Source organism: Polyergus mexicanus, unplaced genomic scaffold (assembly GCF_030449975.1).
Source record: "Polyergus mexicanus isolate NDT 795.1 unplaced genomic scaffold, iyPolMexi1.0 SCAF_16, whole genome shotgun sequence".
Taxonomy (NCBI): domain Eukaryota; kingdom Metazoa; phylum Arthropoda; class Insecta; order Hymenoptera; family Formicidae; genus Polyergus; species Polyergus mexicanus.
The window spans coordinates 3186743-3209146 of record NW_027223336.1 but is presented as its reverse complement, the minus strand read 5'-3'; the positions used below and the strand labels follow the sequence as shown (position 1 = coordinate 3209146).

Here is a 22404-nt window from a genome sequence, read left to right as displayed (position 1 = left end):
TTTAAATAAGTACTAGTATATTTGTCAAAGAAATAAAAATTGTGAAATTATCGATATTTGATGTTATGAACACAGACACGCGCGCGCGAATATTAATAATGTAAAAACTGATAGAGTATATCAAATATAAAAAAAATATTATCAATACATATATTCGCAGCATAAATCAATTTAAAAACTTTATTTTTATTATATTCGCATCTTGCTTTTATTATTCCAATGAAATAGAGAACAGTTATTTAATCTGCTTGCTTTTATTTTTTTAGTTTTAATAAAATTCATTAATTCTATTTTATATCATAATTACATTAATCCTTATAATATTTTATTGCATATTAGTTGCCACAATTCTTATTTCATATGGTTATTTAGCTTGCAAATTAAATATATTTGTATCTTTAATTAATAAAATGATTGAATTGCACAGAAATCTGGGAAATTATCGTTTTAACCAATTACAATTATCGTATCGATAAGTGCCTAGGATAACTAGCAATGATTAACCAATCAGAGAATTTTGATCAATTAGCGGCGTGTCCAATCGGACGCCACTTCAATGACTTAGCATGCACACGCAATACTTTAGAATTAACCTCAGGCAGCAACATTTTAGAACAGACTTGCAAACAAGCATTTAACGAAATTTTACGATTACAGAGAGGGGGTTGGGTTATGCGATCACGCCATTCACGCCATTCACGCCTTTACACCGACGTTTTTCGTGAGATAGTACACGAATGATGGGTGTATGATACAGCCATGTAGAGAGAAATGCTAATAACTATATATAAATTTATTATATAGATCGGAAGAACAGTATAAAAAAATAGCATATTTAATTTAAAATCTAGATGTATATATGCTGGATAATTCTCTAAAATTGAAAGCATCCTAAAAAAAAAAAAAATTAAATTAAATATTTTTCCTAAACAGTTTTGTTCATTATTTTCACGTTTAATTGGCTAACGGCTAATTGCATTTAATTTATTAATTATATTTAAATAAGTTTTCTCATATTTATATGTATTATGATCAAAGTAAAACATTCAAATACAAAATGGTTTAAAAAAAGTTAAATAAATTAGCCTACCTTATATTGCAAGATACAGAGACACACAAAACTTTAATATATAAAAATTACAATTATAATTTAAAATATATATATATATATATATATATATATATATAATGGTTGATGTAAATGTTGTGGAAACATTGACAACTAATGTGGAGAATGAGAAGGATCCATATGCGTATCTCGAAAGGGATGATTTCACATCCGAAAAGTACAAGATAGAAATACGCGGTTTACCCAAATATTACGGAATTGGTGAATTCAAGAAATTGCTAAATGAAAAGTTGGACTTACAGTCATGTAAGGTAAAGCCACCTAGAAAGGGCAGTGGTTGGCTGTATGTATGCTTTAGAAATGAGGAGTGTCGTCAACGAGCAATAAATACTATAAATGGAATTTCATGGAAAAATAGTAAACTCACTGCACAGGTATTTCTTATTTTTTCATTAGAACTGTTTCCTTGTTCAAAGTTAAATGTTATACCATTTTAAATATAATTAATTTTTTTTTTCTATAGGTGGCTAAACCAGCTCCAGATCCATTTGTGAAAAGAAAATTAGAAGAAGAATCTAGCAGCAAACGTTTAAGAACTAATGCTGAAGATCTAAATTGCTCTCCTATGGATAGAATCAAATTTATTACTACTCCTTTATGGAACACGCCATATTCAAGTCAAGTAAAGAATTTTATTTGGATTTTTATTAGGAAATATTAAGTCTCCACTATATATACATATATTTTTTTAGTTACAACTCAAGCAGAAAGAAATGAAATCTATTCTGATGAAAATTGGCCAGCAAATGATTAAAGAAAGTAAAACAATGACAGATTGGGTGAATTCACAACAAAAATTATATGATGGGTTACCTTGCAAACTGCAGAATATACTTTCAGCAGATATTACTGAAGCATACAGAAATAAATGCGAGTTTACAGTTGGTAATTATTGTTACATTTTTATGTGAAATTGAATTATACAAGTATAAAGATCTTGTCACATTCACAGTTTTTTTTCATAATACAGGTAAAGACAGTAAGCAAAACAAAATTATAATAGGATTTAGATTATCAAGTTACGCTTCAGGTTCTACAGCAGTTGCACCTATTGATGATCTTTGCCACATTCCTGAAAGTATGAAGATTGCTATAAAGGTAAATTTCTATCAATGATTTTTTTTTTAAATGTTGAAGGCTCTATTAGTTTAAAATTTAAGATTTTTATATATGTTTATACTTTTAGATACTAGAAACATTTATATATGAGTCAAATTTAGAACCTTATAATCCAGTCTGTCATAGTGGATACTGGAGGCAAGTTACCGCTCGAACTACTCGTGCCAATCATTTGATGTTAATACTAGGAATACATCCTCAGGATTTAAGTAGTGATGAATTGGAAAAATTGAAATCACAGTTGCGTATATTTTTCGAAAGCGGAAAAGGTGCCGATGCTAATGTTACTTCATTGTACTTTCAAACGATAGACAGAAAGTAAGTATAATATTGTATAAACAAAAGCAGCAGTTTATTTTTATTTGCATAATATTTCAATTTGCAGAAATGCAGGCAGTGAAAGTAATGACACCTTATATCATGTTAGCGGTACAGAATACATAGAAGAAACGCTACTCGGATTAAAATTCCGAGTTTCGCCTCAGGCATTTTTTCAAGTCAATTCATCGGGAGCGGAAGTTCTATACAAGGCAGTAATTGATCTTGCCGAACCAACGATGGATATGGCAGTACTTGACGTATGTTGCGGCACTGGAACCATAGGTCTCTGCTTTTCAAAGGTATTATAATCATAATTACATAATTTTTTGAAGATATATTACATATACACACATACATCATAAACATAATGTTTGTTGTTGCAGCATTGTGGCGAAGTATTAGGAATAGAAATTATCCCCGATGCTATAAAGGATGCGAAAGAAAATGTTATCAAAAATGGTATTACCAATTGCGAATTTTTTGTCGGAAAGGCGGAGGATATTTTATCACCTGTCATTCAAAGGGCGACAAAGCCCAATATCACTGCCATTGTGGACCCACCACGAGCTGGCTTACGTAAGTTATACATATATATATTGTTAAAAATAAGATTTACAATATCTCTTACAATATAAAAGAAATATTAGAGAGAGCTTACCTGCATGTTGATTTTTTTCTAGATCAAAAGGCTTTATTGGCACTGCGCAAGGCAAAAAAGTTGAATAGATTGGTGTACATATCATGCGATCCTCGTGCTGCCATGAGAAATGTAGTTGATTTAGCACGACCTAGTTCGAAGCAATATCTTGGTGAACCCTTCGTACCGGTAAAGGCCATAGCGGTAGACATGTTTCCCTATACTAAGCATTGTGAATTAATATTGTGCCTTGAAAGGTTATCGAACGCGATAAAATTGAGCGAATGTAGCAATAAAAAAAATATAGAATAAAAAACGTTTAAATATTTCACCAATCTGCTTGTATATTTTTTTCATTGCGTTTCGTATTTTATATTGATTATTCAAAATATATTTTAAAAATATTTTTTTTGTAAAGAGCGATATATAAATAGAGAAACTTAATAGAGGAAGTTTCATCAGGGAGCGTTTATATCAACATAATAATTTCATATCTTTAAAAAAAAAATCATTGGTAATAATTGCTCTTTTTTTCAGTAAATTATATGTGTAGTTTATATCTAAATAATTATTTTTTTTCGATATATTGATGATAATATTGCATATATGAATATAATATAAATAAACCTTTAAATATGCTTTTTCATATGCGAATTATTTAATATATTTGAATAAAATTTTAAATGATTATAATAAAAGAATATTTAAATAATTTAATATTTAAATAGAAATATCATAAAAAGATTCAGGGAGACAATTGTATAATAATATTAAAGAAAAGAAGGAATTAATATATAATAATGTTATTAATATTATGTATATTCTAAGGATTCTTGCAGCATTTAATTTTTATGAAATTTATGTTAGTAATGATGTTTCTTGTTTTATATTTTTATTTTTCCGGCATAGGGTGAATGATGTTCCTCATTGCGTTTCAATTTCATAACGTTACACAATTGTAGAAAAAAAAGTAACCATGCGAAAATTTATGTTTCAATTTTTAAAGTTTACGAAATAAAGCATCCATTTTATATTAGCAATAAAACGATGTTATGAAAATTGTATATATATATTTTTTTTTAATACGCTCATCGAGTAACATTAAAGACAGAAAATAGTAGGATATAGAAAATAAGGATATCAAGGATAAAAGAGTAATCGATTTGCACGAAGCAGAAACCAAGAAAATCTGCATAAAATTTAGGTTTATACGCAACTATTTCATTTTGATATGCTTGAAGAGGGTCATTTAATGGGAGTATAGGTCTTCATTCATTTACTTTATAAGCTAAAGAAGAAATAAACCCATACAGCACAGAACATTGCAGCAAAATTTGCAACATTGTCGCAATGTTGCTACAATGTTCCAATGTTGTTGCAATGTGTTGCAATGTTCTGTGCTGTATGGGAATATATATAGATAATTCTTTCCCTATATGTGTCGCTTGTATGATCCGCGATAGAGGAGATAGGACGGTGATAGTCGCTGAGAGAAGAAGGACACAGATATTTGTTTGGCGCGCCGGAAGAAGAAAATCATTGACTCAACATTCAACAAATACGAGTAATTGCGCGAATCTGTGTTACTGTATGTTCTTGATCTTCACTTAATTATTTGACAGTCTAGCCGGGGAAAGCACTGCTACAATTTCGTTGTCGTGTTGCTGCAATTAAGTCGAGAAAATGATACGAAATGGCGCACTTTCTTTTGGTCTTCAGGATTGAGGAGAATTGACGGCGGCGTGGTCATTATCACTTCCTTTTGAAGCACGTAACAGCATTGAAGTAACAACGCCAATAAACTTGACCTTTGGCTTGCCCGCGTCGTTGTAAATCCATCTAGAAACGATTAAGGACGTGTGCGTGTCAAGGAAATATTTAAAAAATTCGCCTATACAATTAAATTATCATATATACCCTAACAGCATGTCCAGAGGACATCCAGAGATTATCCAGAGGATGTTTAATATTCTCTAGATGTTTTCTGGATATTCTCCGGATGTCCTCCGGAAAATGTGTGTTATTGGGGTGTATATATATATATATATATATATATGAGTCAATTTAACTTCTTGCAAAGATTGTTGATGAAGGTTTTATATCCAGAATTATATTATATTGGACACGATTAAACTTTTTTTTATTGTGTTGAAAACGAAACTTTCTTAATGCTGAAAATAATGCTGTTTTTCGCAACAATAAATATAATATATATTATCACAAAAAAGGCTTAAAATCTAGTTTAGATATAAGTCTAGATATAAGAATCTTTCCTCGAATAAAGTTATTTAAAAATTAATACCGAATTTGCTACCGTTTGGTCATCCGTTCCAGGAATTTCCGGGTTCGCTATAAAACGTGGAGCCGACGACTTGCTTATGCCTCTACTTCCAATCACACTTTTTCCCTGATTATCGACGACCTTTTGTAGAGCTACCATCAGTTGATCAAACAATAGAGCCGCTCTCTTTGGCACTATTACCTGTAAGAAAATTGAAGAAAATTAGAAGTATATAGAACCTTTTTCTATTTTACACATTCGAATACTGTCATTGTTTAAAGTACATTTTTCTTTTTTCGTAAAAAATATATGATTGACTTAAAATAAAGATAATTTTCAAACGTTCAAAAATATATCCCTTTTAAAACCCTCTCTTTTGATTTCCATTTAAAACATTTTTTGATACAACCAATAATCTCGATAATATTTCTTTGTGGATCGATAGGATATCATGTATAATTTGATTGCCCAATACGTGTTATTGATATATAGCCAATACATATATTATTCTATATATTCAACATATAATATCATAATTTTATTTATTTAATTCATTTTGAACGGGATAAATCCTCTAGTACAGACTGTTAATAAGAAAAGACATCAAATTGAAATGAATCAGGCGGAAAAATTATAACCGAAGAGTAGTTACATATTAAATAAGATAACAACATTTAATGATATTAAACTTAAATACAGAGAAAGAATTCTTTTAATTGAATTAGGATTCATGTGAAAAAAGCCAATACACACCAAAAAATTATTTAGCAAACACCTATGATTGAGTGGTTTATATTTTCCATAGGAAATACAATGAGATGTTCAATAAAGAATAATTGATTATGTCGAAGCGATTTATCAGCAAAGTAGATTAATCTGTTCCAGCAAATCAGGAGAATCAATGTACTTATTACACACAAATACCAAATCCAACAAAATTCGGCGATTTTTTTCACGTTAACAGATCTAAATCTTAACAAGCAATCATAATCGTGATCAAAAAAGTTCATCGGTTTAAACAAGTTGAAACTAAGATGCGAAGAAAACGGTGTTGAAATGCAATCGGTTTACAAAGCCAAAGTCTCTTGAATGCAGCACTCGTAATGAGATCTATACGTTTTTCAAAAAAGAGAGAGAGAGAGAGAAAGGTCATTACAAAAGATCACCTAAAGATCATGAATAGAGTCAACGGCCGAGAGAAGGCTTCCGCTAAGAACATAATGACGTAAATAGCTATTCCTTTTAAAATGAACTATATGACATTTGGATAGATTAAAATTTAAGTTATTTGCTTGATCCCAAGCATCAAATCTAAGATCTTGCCGTAGGTAAAAGATATCAACAGAATTAGTGATTCGACGGAAAATTTTTAAGTTGTCGGCATAGAATAATAAATTAAAGTGAGTAAATACTTACTTTAAGTCGTTAATAAATAAATTAAACAATGAAGGACCCAAATGAGATCCTTGAGGGACCTCTGAGAAAACCACGATATTCTTAAAAAAAGAACTTTTGAACTTTATAATTTGAGATGTATTTATTATTAAGCTTGATAAAGCCAGTCCAAGAAAATATCAAGAGCACGAATCTTACTAATTAGTATCATATGATGAACACTATCGAATGCTTTTTTATAATCATGATACGACACGAGATTAGTGGAAATTGATCGATTAGCAATTTTACAAATTATATACAGTGACACTTAATTTGTTTATGATGCTCAAACGTACTATTTTTATTTGTACCATAGATTGAATTGTGACAACTCTCTTTCTGTTGTACTTAATTAGGGTTTATTTCTGTATATTCTATTTATATACAGATTTTGACAAAAAGATAGCAGATCAGTAAACCATGGATTAATTTTTTTAATACTAGTTTAATTGATACTATTTTGATTTGTCTAATTGATAAATATATAAATACGCGCGTCTATTGATTAATTGATTACCAGTTGAAGATTTAAATAAAAGTGGCAACTTGAATAGAAAACATTTTATCATATATAGTTACTCTGTCTATCACGAATATTTATATTCGGATACAATTAAAAAAAAAAAAAAAAAAAATGCGCAACAATAATTCCATTTTATAATATATAATACATTTGGTCTCAATTCTTTTCTCTCTTTTCTTTTTTATTTCTAAAATATATAATAAAATAACATTTATATATGTATATATGTAAATATAAAGTTCGCAAAACCATGTTTTTTTTATTTACATCTAACTATAATAAATTTAATTTTAAATAATGCATTTCTTTCATCATCATCTATTGAATAATGAGCGAATAATTGCACCGCAGAAAGTTAATTAGAAGATATCGAGTTGTAGTGAGCTAGACGGACAAGGAAGCGCGACGTTCTCGAAATCGAAGGGAATAAAATATAGGAATGGAACCATAATTGTTCGTCGTGACGAAAGGGACAGTTTGTCTGTCCTATAGCTTAACAGTGAGAGATAAATCGATGATAAAAATAATGAGCGCTCAAGAGAATAACCCAGACAAGATTAAAGATACGCCCCGGTGCTCTTAGCTTTTTAGATACAAGGTAAGAGAATAACCAGGGCGTGAAAATGTCGATTACGAATTTTAATATCTATCTTCCAGATATAAAACAGTCATTATCAAAATTATCATGGTCGAGATTATAACATCAAGATATCAACAAGAATAAAAAAAGGAAAAAAATTAAGAAGATCAATCTCCTTAAAATAATTTTTTTTTTTTTTGAGGGAACAGAAAGCGTACGCATCATACATTAAAAAAAGAAAAGAAAAGATATTTATGCAATGTAATAATGTAATGTAATAATCGTTTTCGATTTTTGAGATAAAACTCTTCTCTTATAAAATGAGAAATTTGATTTGATTATTGCATATATTTTATAATCCATCCTGAAATTTGTGCAACTTATATTCTAAATAATAGAAATTAAATAATTTTTTTATTTGTGATACAATATATATAATAGTACGGAGAAAAAAATTGAAACTTTGAAATATATTTTGCATATCAACTGTGAAAAATGAGGAAATAATAAAGAAAGTAATGAAAGAATTAAATTCAATATGTTGATGGAAATTATCGACGATTTTAATTGTTTTCGCGGGCTGATGTAGCGACAGTGTACTTCTTTGGTTTCCATTACTGGCTTGACATTCCGACATCACCGTTTCCGTCGAGAATGAATCCATACAGGCCATCAGATATTATTCTCAATACTATATACAACTGTTCTTTTGTAAATTTTATAAACTCTCTCTCTCTTGCCAATTCGCTTTCTTTTACTGGTATCTCTTTATAATACCATGTTTTGTGAGCTCTTTTTTATTTGCATCGTTTTTCTTTTGGAATGGATAGATTTGATCTTTATCTAATTCGACTATTTTATTTTCTTTCTCTCGTGAAAAATTCTTTCTAATATCGAGTCGCACACATTTCTTTTCCCTCGCTTTGTTCGCTGTCTTTTCACCGATATCGCATTATGAACATACGACTCGGACATACGAGTTGAATTTTTTATTGGATGCAGTTGTATTTTCTTCATAATATTTGCGAATAACCTTTCATATCGATTACTCATCGATATTTAAACGTGTTTGCTTCATTTTCACAAATGCTTCAGGCGCTTAATGTATTTGAAATTTCAATAAATCATGTATAAAATTAGATTGATATATAAATCAGTTATCAATTCATATTAGCATGCTTGATTATATGTTTCCGTAACAAGATTAGTATGATAATTTTTCGATCAATTAACGAAATACATTTAGGAGAAGAATCAATCCGATTATCCATATTATTGCTTCAGGCCATCTGAAACTTCTGAGGCGGCACAAACTTAATTAATTCGTTTATTATGCGTATAGGTCGTTTATTTATTAGGTAATTTTGAGACGATAAGTCAAATGATATCTCACTTACAATATAAATTTTAAATTCCTAATTTTTATATGCTTTCATATTTCTCTATGTACAGGATATATCAAATCAACTCTCCAGATTGGACTAAAAAATTCGTAGATGAAAGAAAGGATAAGAAATCTGGGAGAAATATCTTGATTATTTACATACATGTTATATTCTTCAAATATTCACGATTGTTGTTTGTAATTTTGCCGCAAACGCTGAGATTGCCATGTCGGAATCTCTGTTTTGCACATTATATTTACCGAAGTAAAGAAACGATCAATGTCGCGTAATACATTTTACATTGCATCCTAATTATCCTTCCTAGTTTATCCATTTTGGTCGATTTCCCAAAGGATACATCGTCGGACGCTTTTCTTTTATTACCTGCGACGTTTTCTAGAAAGCGCACTTACGCAGCTGGGATTTAGGTCCAATGAAGATTAGAATCGTAAGAGAATGATTTCGCAAAAAGACGTAAATCGCTTACTCGATGTAAGATACACTCTGATCTCTTCTCGCGTGCGCAAAGGAACTTCCTGCATTCAAATAGCGTTCATTCAAGGTTTAAAATACGCAATAAAATTATCTACGATATTCTCTTGGCAAAAGAGCTTGGTTTCCTCGTAAGCTTCCACGCTTTAAGTTTACTATTGACGAATCTTTAATTATACATTATATTGTACAAGTATATCATGCGCTAGATAATTTAATTCTGTTCAGAAGAAAAGGTTTGAATTAATATTTGACGTCATAATGAACTTAATAATGACCTTTAGGATTGAATTGAGAGTAAAGCTATTTATCAATAAAAAATTCGTAAATAAATTTAAAGAAAATTATTCGACTGTAGAATAACGTCAGAAAACATAATAGTTAAAATTTCTATTTTTAGTAAATGTCGATATTAATTCTCTGATAATGACAATTTAGGTATCAGTTTAACAACTTGCAACCGATTTGTTTATTTTTCCATATCTATCAGAAAAACATTGTACATCAATAGGAATATCAAGAATGATCTTATAGAACAGATGAGGAAATCACACAATCTTTTGCCGAGTATAACAAATAGTTATGTATTCAAATGTATTTTATCGTAAGGAATGAATAATGAAGATCTACATTAAAGAACATTCCGGTAAAATTTAATTGCTCGGACAGTAATGTAGTTGGAATTCCGATAAATTCTAACACTTTATTTAATTTTAGTATACATTAAAAATTCCTGTACAGCCTACGAGAAGGATAAAAAAATCTCGCGAATGAGATTTTTTTTAAAAAATTAGTTTGTTAATATTAATTTGTCGGACAAATTAAAAATATAAAAAAGTGCTTTTAATTATATAGAATATTTTCTAGATTTCCATAAAATGTCTTTTTTCGGAGTTGCTTCTGTTATTAATTTAATTGCGATTTTTTAGTTAAAATGTCCAATATTGGCTATCGCAAAAGTATTAAACGGCGAGGATTTTTATATAATCTTACTGTTTTTATCTTACAATAAAATAAATATCTATATGTATCTGTTTACTAAAAAGAATACATACCTATAAGCGTACAATTCATATCAAATTATAAATGTTCCGTTATTCAAACTGTTACGCTGGGCTTGATAACCGCCGAATATTCCAATCAACGAACGAACGCGATCACAGTTGCACTTGGCGGAATAATTTTTAGCGGAAAAAACACGCCGACAGTGACCCGTTCGTATACGAGACGAACGGGGAAAAAAGGTGGAAACGATCGGCCGCGGTTGATACCAGACTGGGCAATCAACCGTCTTTAATTGCGACATTCACGAACGCTTAAAAACGTTATCGGCGGTTGCGGATTTTATTATTATTGTCACATATACCAGATAAATGTCGAATTAAAGGGAAAAGTGAAATAGGATGTCCACAGACGGAAATATCATTGTACGTTTTTAACTTTTCGGGAAACGCGATTTATTCATAGAGACGAGATCCACGTAGGTGCACACTTGTACAAATGCGTTCGGCATTGTTTGAATGTGCATCTCATAAAGCTACGAACAGAGAGTTATCAAGCGAGTTGATTTGTTCATTCGCGGAAATAATGCAGATTTATGAAGTTAATCTCTATTCTTTGAACGGCGAACTAGATACAAAAGCTATGAAATGATAATTTTAAATTTAATAAATCTCATATTGTTTGAAACATATACACATATACACATATTGTAATACGTTTATATTAAAAGTGTTTTTAGCTACAGTCCCATTATGTAACCAATGCTAAATGCATCTGATTTGTGAAATGTCATTCTGTGTAAAAGTATTAAATCAATTTCTACATAGTGCGCGATTTCTAAATTTCGAGAATTAATCTGATATATCACTTATATATATATATATATATATATATATATATATATATATATATATATATATATATTCATCTGATATGATTTGAAATATTCTAGATTTATAGATTTCATATAAAGAGAGACACATTTAAAATAAATTATAAATTCTTTCATTCTTACGTTATATAAATATCAAACAAATATATTAATTAACCCGAGTGGTTGCCTATTTCAATACAAAATTTATTAGAAGAATTTAAAAAATCATTTTGTCGATTTAAATATACGGTCTCTTTTTCTGCTATAAAATCTTTTAATGTATATAACTTCTTTTCTCAATTACAAATCATGTGTTTGATTATTTTATTTTATGCTATTCCGTTAAATTGATTTCTCGTTTAACATAATTGTATTAGCGCTTTGGCTAATAAAAACTTTAATTACAACCCTAATTACAAAATTACGCCGATTACGCCACCATTCGTCACGACTGTACAAATTTAATTGTTCTCAACACACAACATGCGAATAGTGTCATTAATGGAATATATCAGATATCAAGGTGCGATGGTTGTTAGCTGAGAGAGATTTTCTCTCTCTTACGAGAGAGAAAATCTCTTACGAGAGAGAACATGAATCTCAAATGAATTGCGAATTCATTGAATTCTTTGCACCGAAAACATATAATCCGACACGACGAGATGTTATATAATTTTCTCACAAATCGATAAAGCTTTAAAAGCATATCTCACTTCTCAATTCTAATTATTATTAAATAATAAATACTAGCGTAAATACTTCTCGGTACAATAACACTCTTAAAAATGGTTCAAATTTTATTAAGAATCCAAATAAGTTCTGTGCCGAAATCGAAATGGTCTGTTAACAAGTCTATTTTTTAACAAGTTCTAACATTCATAGATGCATTTATAATTCGAAGCATTTAACGGGGTATGTTTTTTTTATCGCAAACTTATCTCAATTCGTCGACGCATCAATCATAGGAAAAAGAAAAGATTAAACCGTTGGCGATGAAGCTGCCGGAAATAGAAACCTCAGAGAGTTAAACGTCTGATTTATATTTCGTAGAGTCAACGCGTTATGAAGGACAAATACTGAGATGAAGCAATTTCTCGAATGAGAGACGGAAATCAAGAAAAAAAAAAAGAAACGTAAATGTACGCCTGAATTAGAGTATATAAAATACGCAAAGAAAATCTCATAAGATCTTCAGTAAATATTCATGTTAAAAAATACAACGCCGTTTGCTTTAAAAAATATATATATATATTAACGGATTTAACTTTTAAATTAAGAATTAACACCGCGTTGTTATGGAAAATAGAAATGCTTTTGTTGAGTAGACTGAGAAACGCAGTAACAAGTCGCATATTGATAAGATATAAACAATTTTACGCCTTCTAGTAAATCATGCCCAAAGAAAAATGCTGAAGATAAATAAATAATAAAATTTAATAACGCTATAACAATAATATAATTTAGTAATATAATATTTATTAATACGATTTATCGAGATATAATTAAAAACAAATGTGTGAGAATAAGTCATTTAAATCATGAATAAATTCATTTATCTGTTCTACGGATTGCGAAAACTTGCAAAAATATATTCGGACACTTTCTATACAATATATCTTTTGGAGAAATTGAGACAAACGTAAAATAGAGTGAGACTTTAAATTTCAATTTAGATAGCAAATACGTCAAATAGTAAATATTTAAAAAGCGCAAAAAAAAAATGAGAGAAACATAGGAAGTTGCATTTTTAGATCTAGTTCATTCTCCGGATTTTATCGATATGTTGAAAATAAAATAATCAAAGGTGTACCATGTATATTAATATATGTATAATTACATATAATAAAATAAAAAGTCACAATATTTGTTTCTTAGCAAATTAAAAGTTCTTAATACAACGTAATGTAAAGCGCGCAATAATAAAGAATATTGATTACTTATTAAAATTATATTACATGTTTCAGAAAACAGAATATTGTTAATAAGAGAGTGAAAATTACGATGAAGTTAAACTTGAAGATAAAAAATAGGAAGTTCTTGCTAAGAAATCGTGTCTTAAACAAGAGAGATATAGTATAAGTATCGTATTAATAGACTAGATTTTCAAAGTAATAAACTAAGTTAAAGCTCAAGAACTTTAACTCTTTATTGCAAGACATGACAAAACCGCTTTCGTGTTTCGGATTAGCAGGTTCTGTAAGAAAACAATAGTGAGTATATCATTAAACTTATGCAATTTTTCAATATATAACATGAGTGTTTATAATTTGACAAAATAGTTTATTATAATAGCAATCATATCTATAATAATTTATTATTACAATATCACAATAAAATATATGTTAAAATACGATAAATTTACTTTCATTTTTAATATTAAATATATTGATTACATTTTAGGTCACGAACACAAAAGCATCGAGTAGATCAGTAGATTATAAATAGCTTGTTGAAATGTTTGTGTGTGCACGTGGCTTGCTTGTAACCACACATATTATATTACGAACGAAAGTGAAAATTCTCAACTTTTACTCCCGCTAATCGATGAATACTTTATTAACATTTTTTCAATGTTGAAAAAAATACTAATAAAAAATAGAGCTATTATAATAAAAAATAAATGATAATCACGACATGCTGAAAAATCACGTTTGAGAATTAAAATAAATGGGAATCCTCTTTTCTCTTTTTTAGGATTACGTGATAAAATATGTTGACATTTTGAGAGAACGGAAACGTGAAAAAACTCAATTTCATCTGATAAAAATATCAAATAGAAATATATATGTGTCTCACATATTTTGGCGTCCTTTATACGTTTCAAAGTTTCATTCGTATCCGAAAAAATAAATGGGAATCCTCGAAAGGTTCCTTTATGATTCCTGATGTATACATTACCACTTATATAGCTTTATATATTGTACATGTTGTGTGCTTAAAAATTGAAATATATTTATTCGAGATCGCATAGAAGAATCGTTTCATCATATAAAGAAAGTAACTTGCTAAAAAAGCTCACTTTTACGTCATCATGGAGAAACACATCTCTCCAAATCTCCAGGCAAAATAACCATAAACATATTTATGACCGTCTATAAGTTGGTCGATTCCAGACCGAATCAATGATATTACTGATGCAATAACGCGACTATCACCGGATAATATTTTTATCAATATTTTAGCAAACGTTTCCCATCTCCTGTTTCGATCTTGCGTATATACATACATTCGTGCGACCGGAATAGATTTAACGATGATTAGAATCGTGTTAGCGCTAACTGAGTAAGCACGCGGCTTGAGGAAACCACGAGAAGTGTGGATCGTTTTCTGGACAATTTGTAACGGTTTTAACCCGACGTATTTGATCCTGATAAAATCTGAGATTCGCGCGGGTAATTAGCTGCGCATAGACGACAAAATTTATTATCGCCAATTACGCAACTCGTCATTGTGCGTCCATTACCGACGAAGATGAGAATTAATTGAAACATATACAATAACAAACTCGGAGAAACACACGTATTAAAATGTTACAAGTTGCAATCACGTATTCGTGCATTTGACATCCGCTTGTAACAGATTTGATCCCGCGTCCAATTCAAAGCGATGTTACAGAGTACCATCCGCGTCAGATATGTCTATTGGAAGTACATGTGCCATTCGAATGAAAACTTTTCCAATTTTGAACGAAAACATCCCAAGAATACAATTCAATTAAAAAACACGTCGCGTTAGATCATCACAACTCCGGGATACGTGAAATTTGCATAAATCCCACATTTGAAATGTAATTACTTTTTGTCACTCGTTAGCACGTGAATTGCGAGATATTTTGCCAGGTATATGCACAATACATTAAATAAAACATTATAGTGAAATAATCGTTGTCGGACTTTGGTAAAGTTGTGCCAGATCAATATTAGGATATTTTTCATACGGCTAGCTGTTGAAATGAGAAATGAAAAGAATGCAAGAATGCATATTTATTTTTCAGACGCGCGCAACATAATGTGAGAGACTTCAACGCCTGACATATAAGCGACGTCTTCAGTTGCATGCTCATTCCTCTATTTAGGGTCGTATGTTCTCTTTGCCATCTCTCCCTACCCCATAGATATATATTGTCGCTTCTTCGGATACTGATAAGTGAGCGATTTCAAAGCGGGTTATACCGATGTTCCGTGATGCAACTCGCAAAACAATACAATGAAACTTGAGCAGAAATAGCGAAACAATAGACCTCGCGGCTCTTGACACTATCGAATTCGCTGTAACTAACAAGAGCACAATCTCACACCTGTCTAATGCTCGTTATGAGTAATATCATTTGGCCTGCTTGGAATAACCGCAAAATTATTATCTTATTGACATCGCATAAGAGAGATCGTTTGCGTTTTCTTTAAGAAATTCTTTAAATAAAATATCTGATTCCATATATTTTAAAAAGCACAAAAATATACACAGTATATTATTAGAATAATCCAAAGAAAAAAGAAAATTGTCCACACGTGATAAATTTTCATATAATTGTGACAAAATATTTCATACATTTTCGCACGAGCTTGCGATATTTTCACACGCATTATCGATAATGTAAAATATGTCATATATTTGTATATCTGTATATTGCGAGACAAATAAATCTTTCTCGTTGTAAAAATATGTCATTTAGCCATTTTTGAATTTTCATATATTTTCACGTATTTCCAACGCGACAATAACGTTAGCAGAATATGGTTCAATAAGTCACGCGCGATTTAATTAACTCGTCACGCAGGTAAAATAAATTATTTGTTGCTCGATCCAGTACTTGCCAACGCCATAACAACTATAAATATATAATTTATACTAATTAGACATATTTATATTGAATAAAGTTAGAGGCGCGCGCGTGTGTTATAATTTTAGCAATAAAGTTGATAAAAAAAGAGATAGCGCAATAGAAGATTCATGTCAATCTTTTTGAGATCACGTTTACATAAAATAAGTTATATATATGTATATGTATATAACTTAATAACAAATAAAATAAATTTTATTATATCGATTAAAAAATTAACTTGCATATTATATAATATGCTATTATTTACTTTTAAGCAATGTTAAAAATTTTAAGAAAGAGGAAAGATATTGATATAAATTGGTATAATTATATATTAATTTCAATTTCTAATTACAAAAAATGTACAAGGCAATTATAGATATGCAATTATTATTTAATTAGTATGCAATATCATGAATGAATGATTAAAGCGACAATAATAAAAAATGTAATTTAATATTTCATTTCTAATAAAGTTTGAGCAAAACAAATAAAAAAGTTATTGATGTAATAGAACTTAATTTTTTGTAGTAGCGACATACGAATATGAATTAATTTAAAAATATAAATTACATCATATCTTTATATATACATAAACTTCAACGGAAATTATAAAAATTGTTTAAAAATAATGATTTTGAAAGTGTTTTAGGATTGACATATAATCTTTATATCCAACAAAAATTAAATAAATTGAATGGAATTGATAAAAATTTCATTCTGCAAAATTGAAATTAAAATTTAATTATAGAATTCTTGAATTTTTTTCTTCTTTCATTTGTTATAAAAATACTAACATTATTTTCCTCATAAGAATTTAGAGTCTAAATTTTAGATGATCTTTTCAAGCTTTTTGTTTCATCATCACTGGCGAATTTCTCAATATTGCTGTTACAATTATAAATGATAAAAAAGATAAATATATTTTATTTAATGTTTCGATCTGCAATGACGATACTATAGGGGTTATCGCGCGATGAACGAATTAATGTATATCCTCGGAAAATTTGTTGACTAATCGAAAAAAAAGTTAATCGAAAAGGCGATCACGGAAATGAACCGCCGACAAAACTGCGCGACAACGTGTCTCCGTCTAAACAGAAGACCATAAGTCGTAGCTGATTGAATTAACGAAGCGCGATTATTAGCAAGTAATGGAAACGTCTGCGAAGTTAATAATTCCAGAGTAAGTGGGATGAGGCGGTTGTCGTTGAAACGATACTGTATCGCAGTCGTCTTCGTTTAACTTTCTTCGATAGGTTTGCAAACTGTTTTCGTATGACAAGCATAACTTTAAAATGCATAATATTCGCGAGAACGAACTACGATATGAGATTAGATATTTTATTATTTTAGTCAATCGTGCATGAAAGATCCACGATTAATTAACATGACATTTCGTTTAATTAACGAGACGAGGCGCGAGATAGTTAAGAAGATATTATTAAGTTCGCTCCAAATTGAACGCATAACTATTTCTCTAATTGCGAACTAGCAAGCGATGTTTGTCATAGCTTACAAGTTAGATCTTGATAATTAAGATAGAAATAAAAACAAGATATCTTTTTTACTATTAAAATAAAAAGGAATATAAACATGTCAAAATATTATAAAATCTAAATACTATCAAAAAATTGACGCGTGCGATTTTATGAATAATATAATAATTTTGCAAACATAATAATTTTTAAAGATATTTAATAAATTTCTAAAATATGGCAAATTTCATTTCTTATAGAATAAATTAATATATTTTTACTGACAGAGAATAGTTACGTTAAATTTAGTATCATTTGCTATATCTTTATTCTTAAATAAATCTATTATTACATTGCTGAACATTCGTATAACATTATATGTTGAAATAAACTTGTGAGAGAGAAGGAAGAGAAGAAACTTTTAATAACAGTATTAACGAAATAAGGAGTCAACGAATCGAATCGTGATAAAATTATACAGCTAGTGACTTGGGAATTTTTAACTAAATTCTTTTTCTTTTTATAATATTTTCTCGTCACCTGATGGTAATACTTCTTTTTTCTTCCTTTTGTATAATAATCACAGATATTTGATAATATAAAAAATATACCGAATATATCGAACATGTATATAAAAAAAAAACTATAAAAAAAGTCGCGTAACAAATAATAGTTTGCTTATTGTATTCGCGATATTATATCGAGTTTCAGATATCGATACATGATTTGCTAAATATACTTTAAATAAAAGATAGATTTTGTATATGTAAATATCAAATTAATTGCGATATAATTCAAACTCATCAATTAAATATAATGGGATATAATTTTTAGCAACAGAAATATGTTAACAATAATATACAGGATATTTTACTGTGCTATGATATGAATGTCGTATAATCTTTGATCTAGTAGGATTAATCTCGGTAGCTGACCTACGTTGGCCGAAATGACCTACAATATGTTGCGTAGAGATCGTAAATTTACAAATTGCCAATCCTATGCGTAAAAAGTACCGGTATAATCTCTTAAACGGCGATTGCATGAACTGTCGCAAGTGACTGCAGACGATAGTTAATGAAGAACGTATATAAAGTATCAATATTTGCGAGAATCCGAAAAATCTTTTTGATTTTCTTCCGAGATGACCGGAAATATAATAAAAAATATCGTAATACGGAAATTCTAAAGACGCCGAATAAGAGAAAAATGAAAATAAAGATCAAATAGTGGCAGAACGCGATACCGTAAATGAGTATCGGACTGTTTCTTTTTAGATTCAAATCTGTGTCGTAATACAATTATCAAAGGGGAAGCAACGGATTTCAGATGCCGACGAACAGAAAAAAAGAAAAAAACGGACAATTACATTCGACGGATTTCTCACACAATTGCCTTCGTACTCCCACTTTTTTTGAGAGAGACTCGAAGAAACAGTTTTGCATTATACTCGTACCGTATGGTCGGATTCTCTTTCATTTCATAGTAAACTCGATCGTATTACAGTTTCTACTGAATTCTATTTTTAGTATCTTTTTATTAACTATACAATTCGATAATAATATTCAATATATAATAAAAAGAATAAAAAAGTGAAACATTAAAATAATAAGAGAATTTTTGCAACTGTACCTACATGCATTTGCGTAGTTTTTCTTATACATTTATAAGTTTAGTAAATATATATATATATATATGTGTGTGTGTATAAAAGTATATGTATGTATAAAAATCGGTACGATCGTTTTTACTAAACTTGAATAAGAAAAGTTTATATAATAAAATCATACTAAACTCACGCATACGGTTAATAATGATGCTTATTTACTTACCGGATAATCGTCGTATTTGGCAGAATAATCGGGATAATCGACATTAGCGATATCGTTGCTCACGGAGCTCCTCTTCCCCATGATACGCTGTCCAAAATTACCGGTGATAATCGGTACCATAGCTACCATGATCAACAGAATATAACTGATGCCCATATTAATCGCACGTGATCCTAGATCCTGTCGCCGGATGTACGTTCTTATCGCGCTCCGATAGATCCACCTCGACTTACGACATGCGAGAAATGATTTCGGAAAAAGAATCGCTCGGATATCCGGATGTCCCCGCTAGTCCTTTGACGAAGATATCGTCTCCGGAACTGCTCGATCTCGATCGATCCTCGATATCAAGCACGACGCCCTGTGTCTTCGAGAAGGCGCCGATCTATTGGCCTGGATCTGGGGTGCACCGACCGCCACTCAAGTATTCCGAACTTCAGTAAAGCTTGATGAACGTACGTCGGGGATGCAATGTGACGCTCGCGGTGAGCAGTCACCCTCTATATACTTGTACGCGTCGTTGACATTACGCAGGCGCCTGGATTTTCCCGGCCCGCGCGACGAAAGAAGACGCACGTCCGATCGCGTGTTCACCGCAAGAGTGTCCTATTCGCGCTAAATTAGCGAACAGATTAGTATTTGAAAGGATACAATATTTGTTTAATTCTCTTCAACAAAATATAATCATAGATTTCTTCTTTTTAAAGAAATTAAATGGCTTGTGTATACATAAAGTCAAAGTACAAAAAAATTAATTAATTAATTAAATAAATAACAAGTAATAAGTTAGTTGTTTACCTTTGTACGGAAGATAAAATTGAGACTTCTCGTTTACCTTTCCTAAATGCCTTGAATACTTACAACGTGTTTCTCTTCAAAATTTGAACAAAATATTGATAATGCATCTGACATTTCTTCTTTCTAACATCACATTACTTTTTATCAGTTAATAAATAAATAAAGTTAATAATAAAATAAAAAATAATTAAATAAATTAGTAAGTGTAATCAATTTATTATTAAAATAATAAATTAATTAACACTGATATGTATTACATATATAAAGATTAAAAATGAGTTTAATAGAGTTTAATAAGTGAAATTATCATTTAGCTTCCTAAATATAAAGCGCATATTCTTTCGTCATATATTCTGTGAAATTGATTTACATAAATATTAAATTTACATAAAGCTGATAGAGAGACAAGTCGAATAGTAAGTTATTTTCTTATTCTTTAAACAAAATCTGAAATTTTCTTTGTTTTAAAGACAGTTCAAAGTTGAATTCGTAATTGAAACTAACCGGAAGAAAGTAAAAAAAATAGTCAGTTAGTTGATTATCTTTCCTAAAAAAGACATAAAGCGAACTGTTTCAAGGAACAATCTTTGTGCTTTCAAAAGAATAAAAATTTTGATCGTAAAAATAAAATGTTTTACGCTTGTTTTATTTTCTTTAATAAATTTTTGATAATATTTTATAGTAAAGCATAACTTTGCATGTTTCATTCGTCTTTTTAGAATAATGTTATTAGTAGTACAAATTATATGGTGTAACATGAGTATCGTCAAATTATAAGATAATTACCACTTTCGTTTTTCGTTACTGCATCTGGGTCGATGCCTTGCGAGATTTCCTGTAATTTACAGCTCATATTTCAGTAGATATGTACAAATTCCTGACATTTTAACAGATGTTTCTAGAAATAGACGTGTGATAAAGTCGATGATTGATTAGAAGAAATAATTCTAAAACGAGATAGAAAAGTTTATTTCTATCTCTTCGCAACATAACTACTTTTTATTTTTTACAGTATTATTTTATAGTATTGTTATCTGTGACTGATAAATTTTAACGCATTGTATTTCTCTCCCAGCTGACAAATTATAGATAATAATTAAATAACACTTGAATAAAAAATAACATGAAATTTCATTAGCTATCTTTTTATTTAATTAAAAAAAAATTTAACATTAATGAGATAATTAGTTTGAGTAATAAAATAATTTTTTCTTAGAAGTAAAAAGTTATTATCTTTAACTTAGTTAGATGATTTTCAATCAGTTGTAAGAAATAAAATTTAATTTTTTTTTTTAATTTAATTGCAAAGCAATGCTTCTCTCTCTTTCTCTTCTCTCTTTTTCACTGAGATATCACATGTATTTTGAAGAATCAGAGAATCTAATTCTCTAGAAAGACCTCTACCGCCATGGCAAGGTTCTTAGCGCGTATCCGTCTCTCATTAAAGAGACGGACGTGGCGATGCGACGTGTCGCTCGCAATTATCTGCAAAATGGCAGAGTTTTTATCGATCGTCGTCAGTCTTTCAGCGGAGTTATAACCGTGAGTGGGAGTTATTGCTTGTAGACGTGAGTAAGAATTCGAAAGAGCGCGAGAACAGAAATGAACCCCGTTTAAGAGAGGGTTAATCGTTTCTTAGAATGTCAGTGCGTGCAATGACATGCGTATAGTTCTTCTCTCGCCGTCCTCATCGA

General features: G+C 29.9%; 2 protein-coding genes across 3 annotated transcripts; one reads left to right on the top strand and one right to left on the bottom strand.

Annotated features, from left to right (window-relative positions):
• The first annotated feature begins 501 nt into the window (after positions 1 to 501).
• On the top strand, positions 502 to 3530 carry LOC138940288 (tRNA (uracil-5-)-methyltransferase homolog A). Its single transcript, XM_070309045.1, has 8 exons — positions 502 to 1503; positions 1593 to 1751; positions 1822 to 2014; positions 2100 to 2227; positions 2316 to 2566; positions 2634 to 2868; positions 2953 to 3145; positions 3250 to 3530. Exons 1-8 carry the CDS (start codon positions 1189 to 1191, stop codon positions 3516 to 3518), a joined length of 1743 nt encoding a protein of 580 aa, XP_070165146.1. The 5' UTR covers positions 502 to 1188; the 3' UTR covers positions 3519 to 3530.
• A 769-nt stretch (positions 3531 to 4299) lies between these two features.
• LOC138940159 (uncharacterized) lies at positions 4300 to 20551 on the bottom strand. 2 transcript variants are annotated; one of them, XM_070308741.1, is made up of 3 exons: positions 19913 to 20551; positions 5509 to 5688; positions 4300 to 5045 (listed from the first exon to the last, which is right to left on the bottom strand). In XM_070308741.1, the coding sequence occupies exons 1-3, from the start codon at positions 20066 to 20068 to the stop codon at positions 4959 to 4961; spliced, it is 423 nt and encodes a 140-aa protein (XP_070164842.1). In that variant the 5' UTR covers positions 20069 to 20551; the 3' UTR covers positions 4300 to 4958. The 2 variants fall into 2 exon arrangements, with proteins under 2 accessions (XP_070164842.1, XP_070164843.1); XM_070308742.1 differs by having other exon boundaries at positions 5521 to 5688.
• Positions 20552 to 22404: the final 1853 nt, after the last annotated feature.

Excerpts from the sequence above, each read along its gene's own strand:
- LOC138940288 (XM_070309045.1), top strand. The coding sequence starts at position 1,189 with ATGGTTGATGTAAATGTTGTGGAAACATTGACAACTAATGTGGAGAAT. Across the intron at positions 2,228-2,315 it reads GTATGAAGATTGCTATAAAG|ATACTAGAAACATTTATATA; the intron begins GTAAATTTCTAT and ends TTATACTTTTAG. Across the intron at positions 3,146-3,249 it reads CCCACCACGAGCTGGCTTAC|ATCAAAAGGCTTTATTGGCA; the intron begins GTAAGTTATACA and ends ATTTTTTTCTAG.
- LOC138940159 (XM_070308741.1), bottom strand. The coding sequence starts at position 20,068 with ATGGGCATCAGTTATATTCTGTTGATCATGGTAGCTATGGTACCGATT. Across the intron at positions 5,689-19,912 it reads CCAAATACGACGATTATCCG|GTAATAGTGCCAAAGAGAGC; the intron begins GTAAGTAAATAA and ends ATTTTCTTACAG. Across the intron at positions 5,046-5,508 it reads ACCAAACGGTAGCAAATTCG|ATGGATTTACAACGACGCGG; the intron begins GTATTAATTTTT and ends AATCGTTTCTAG.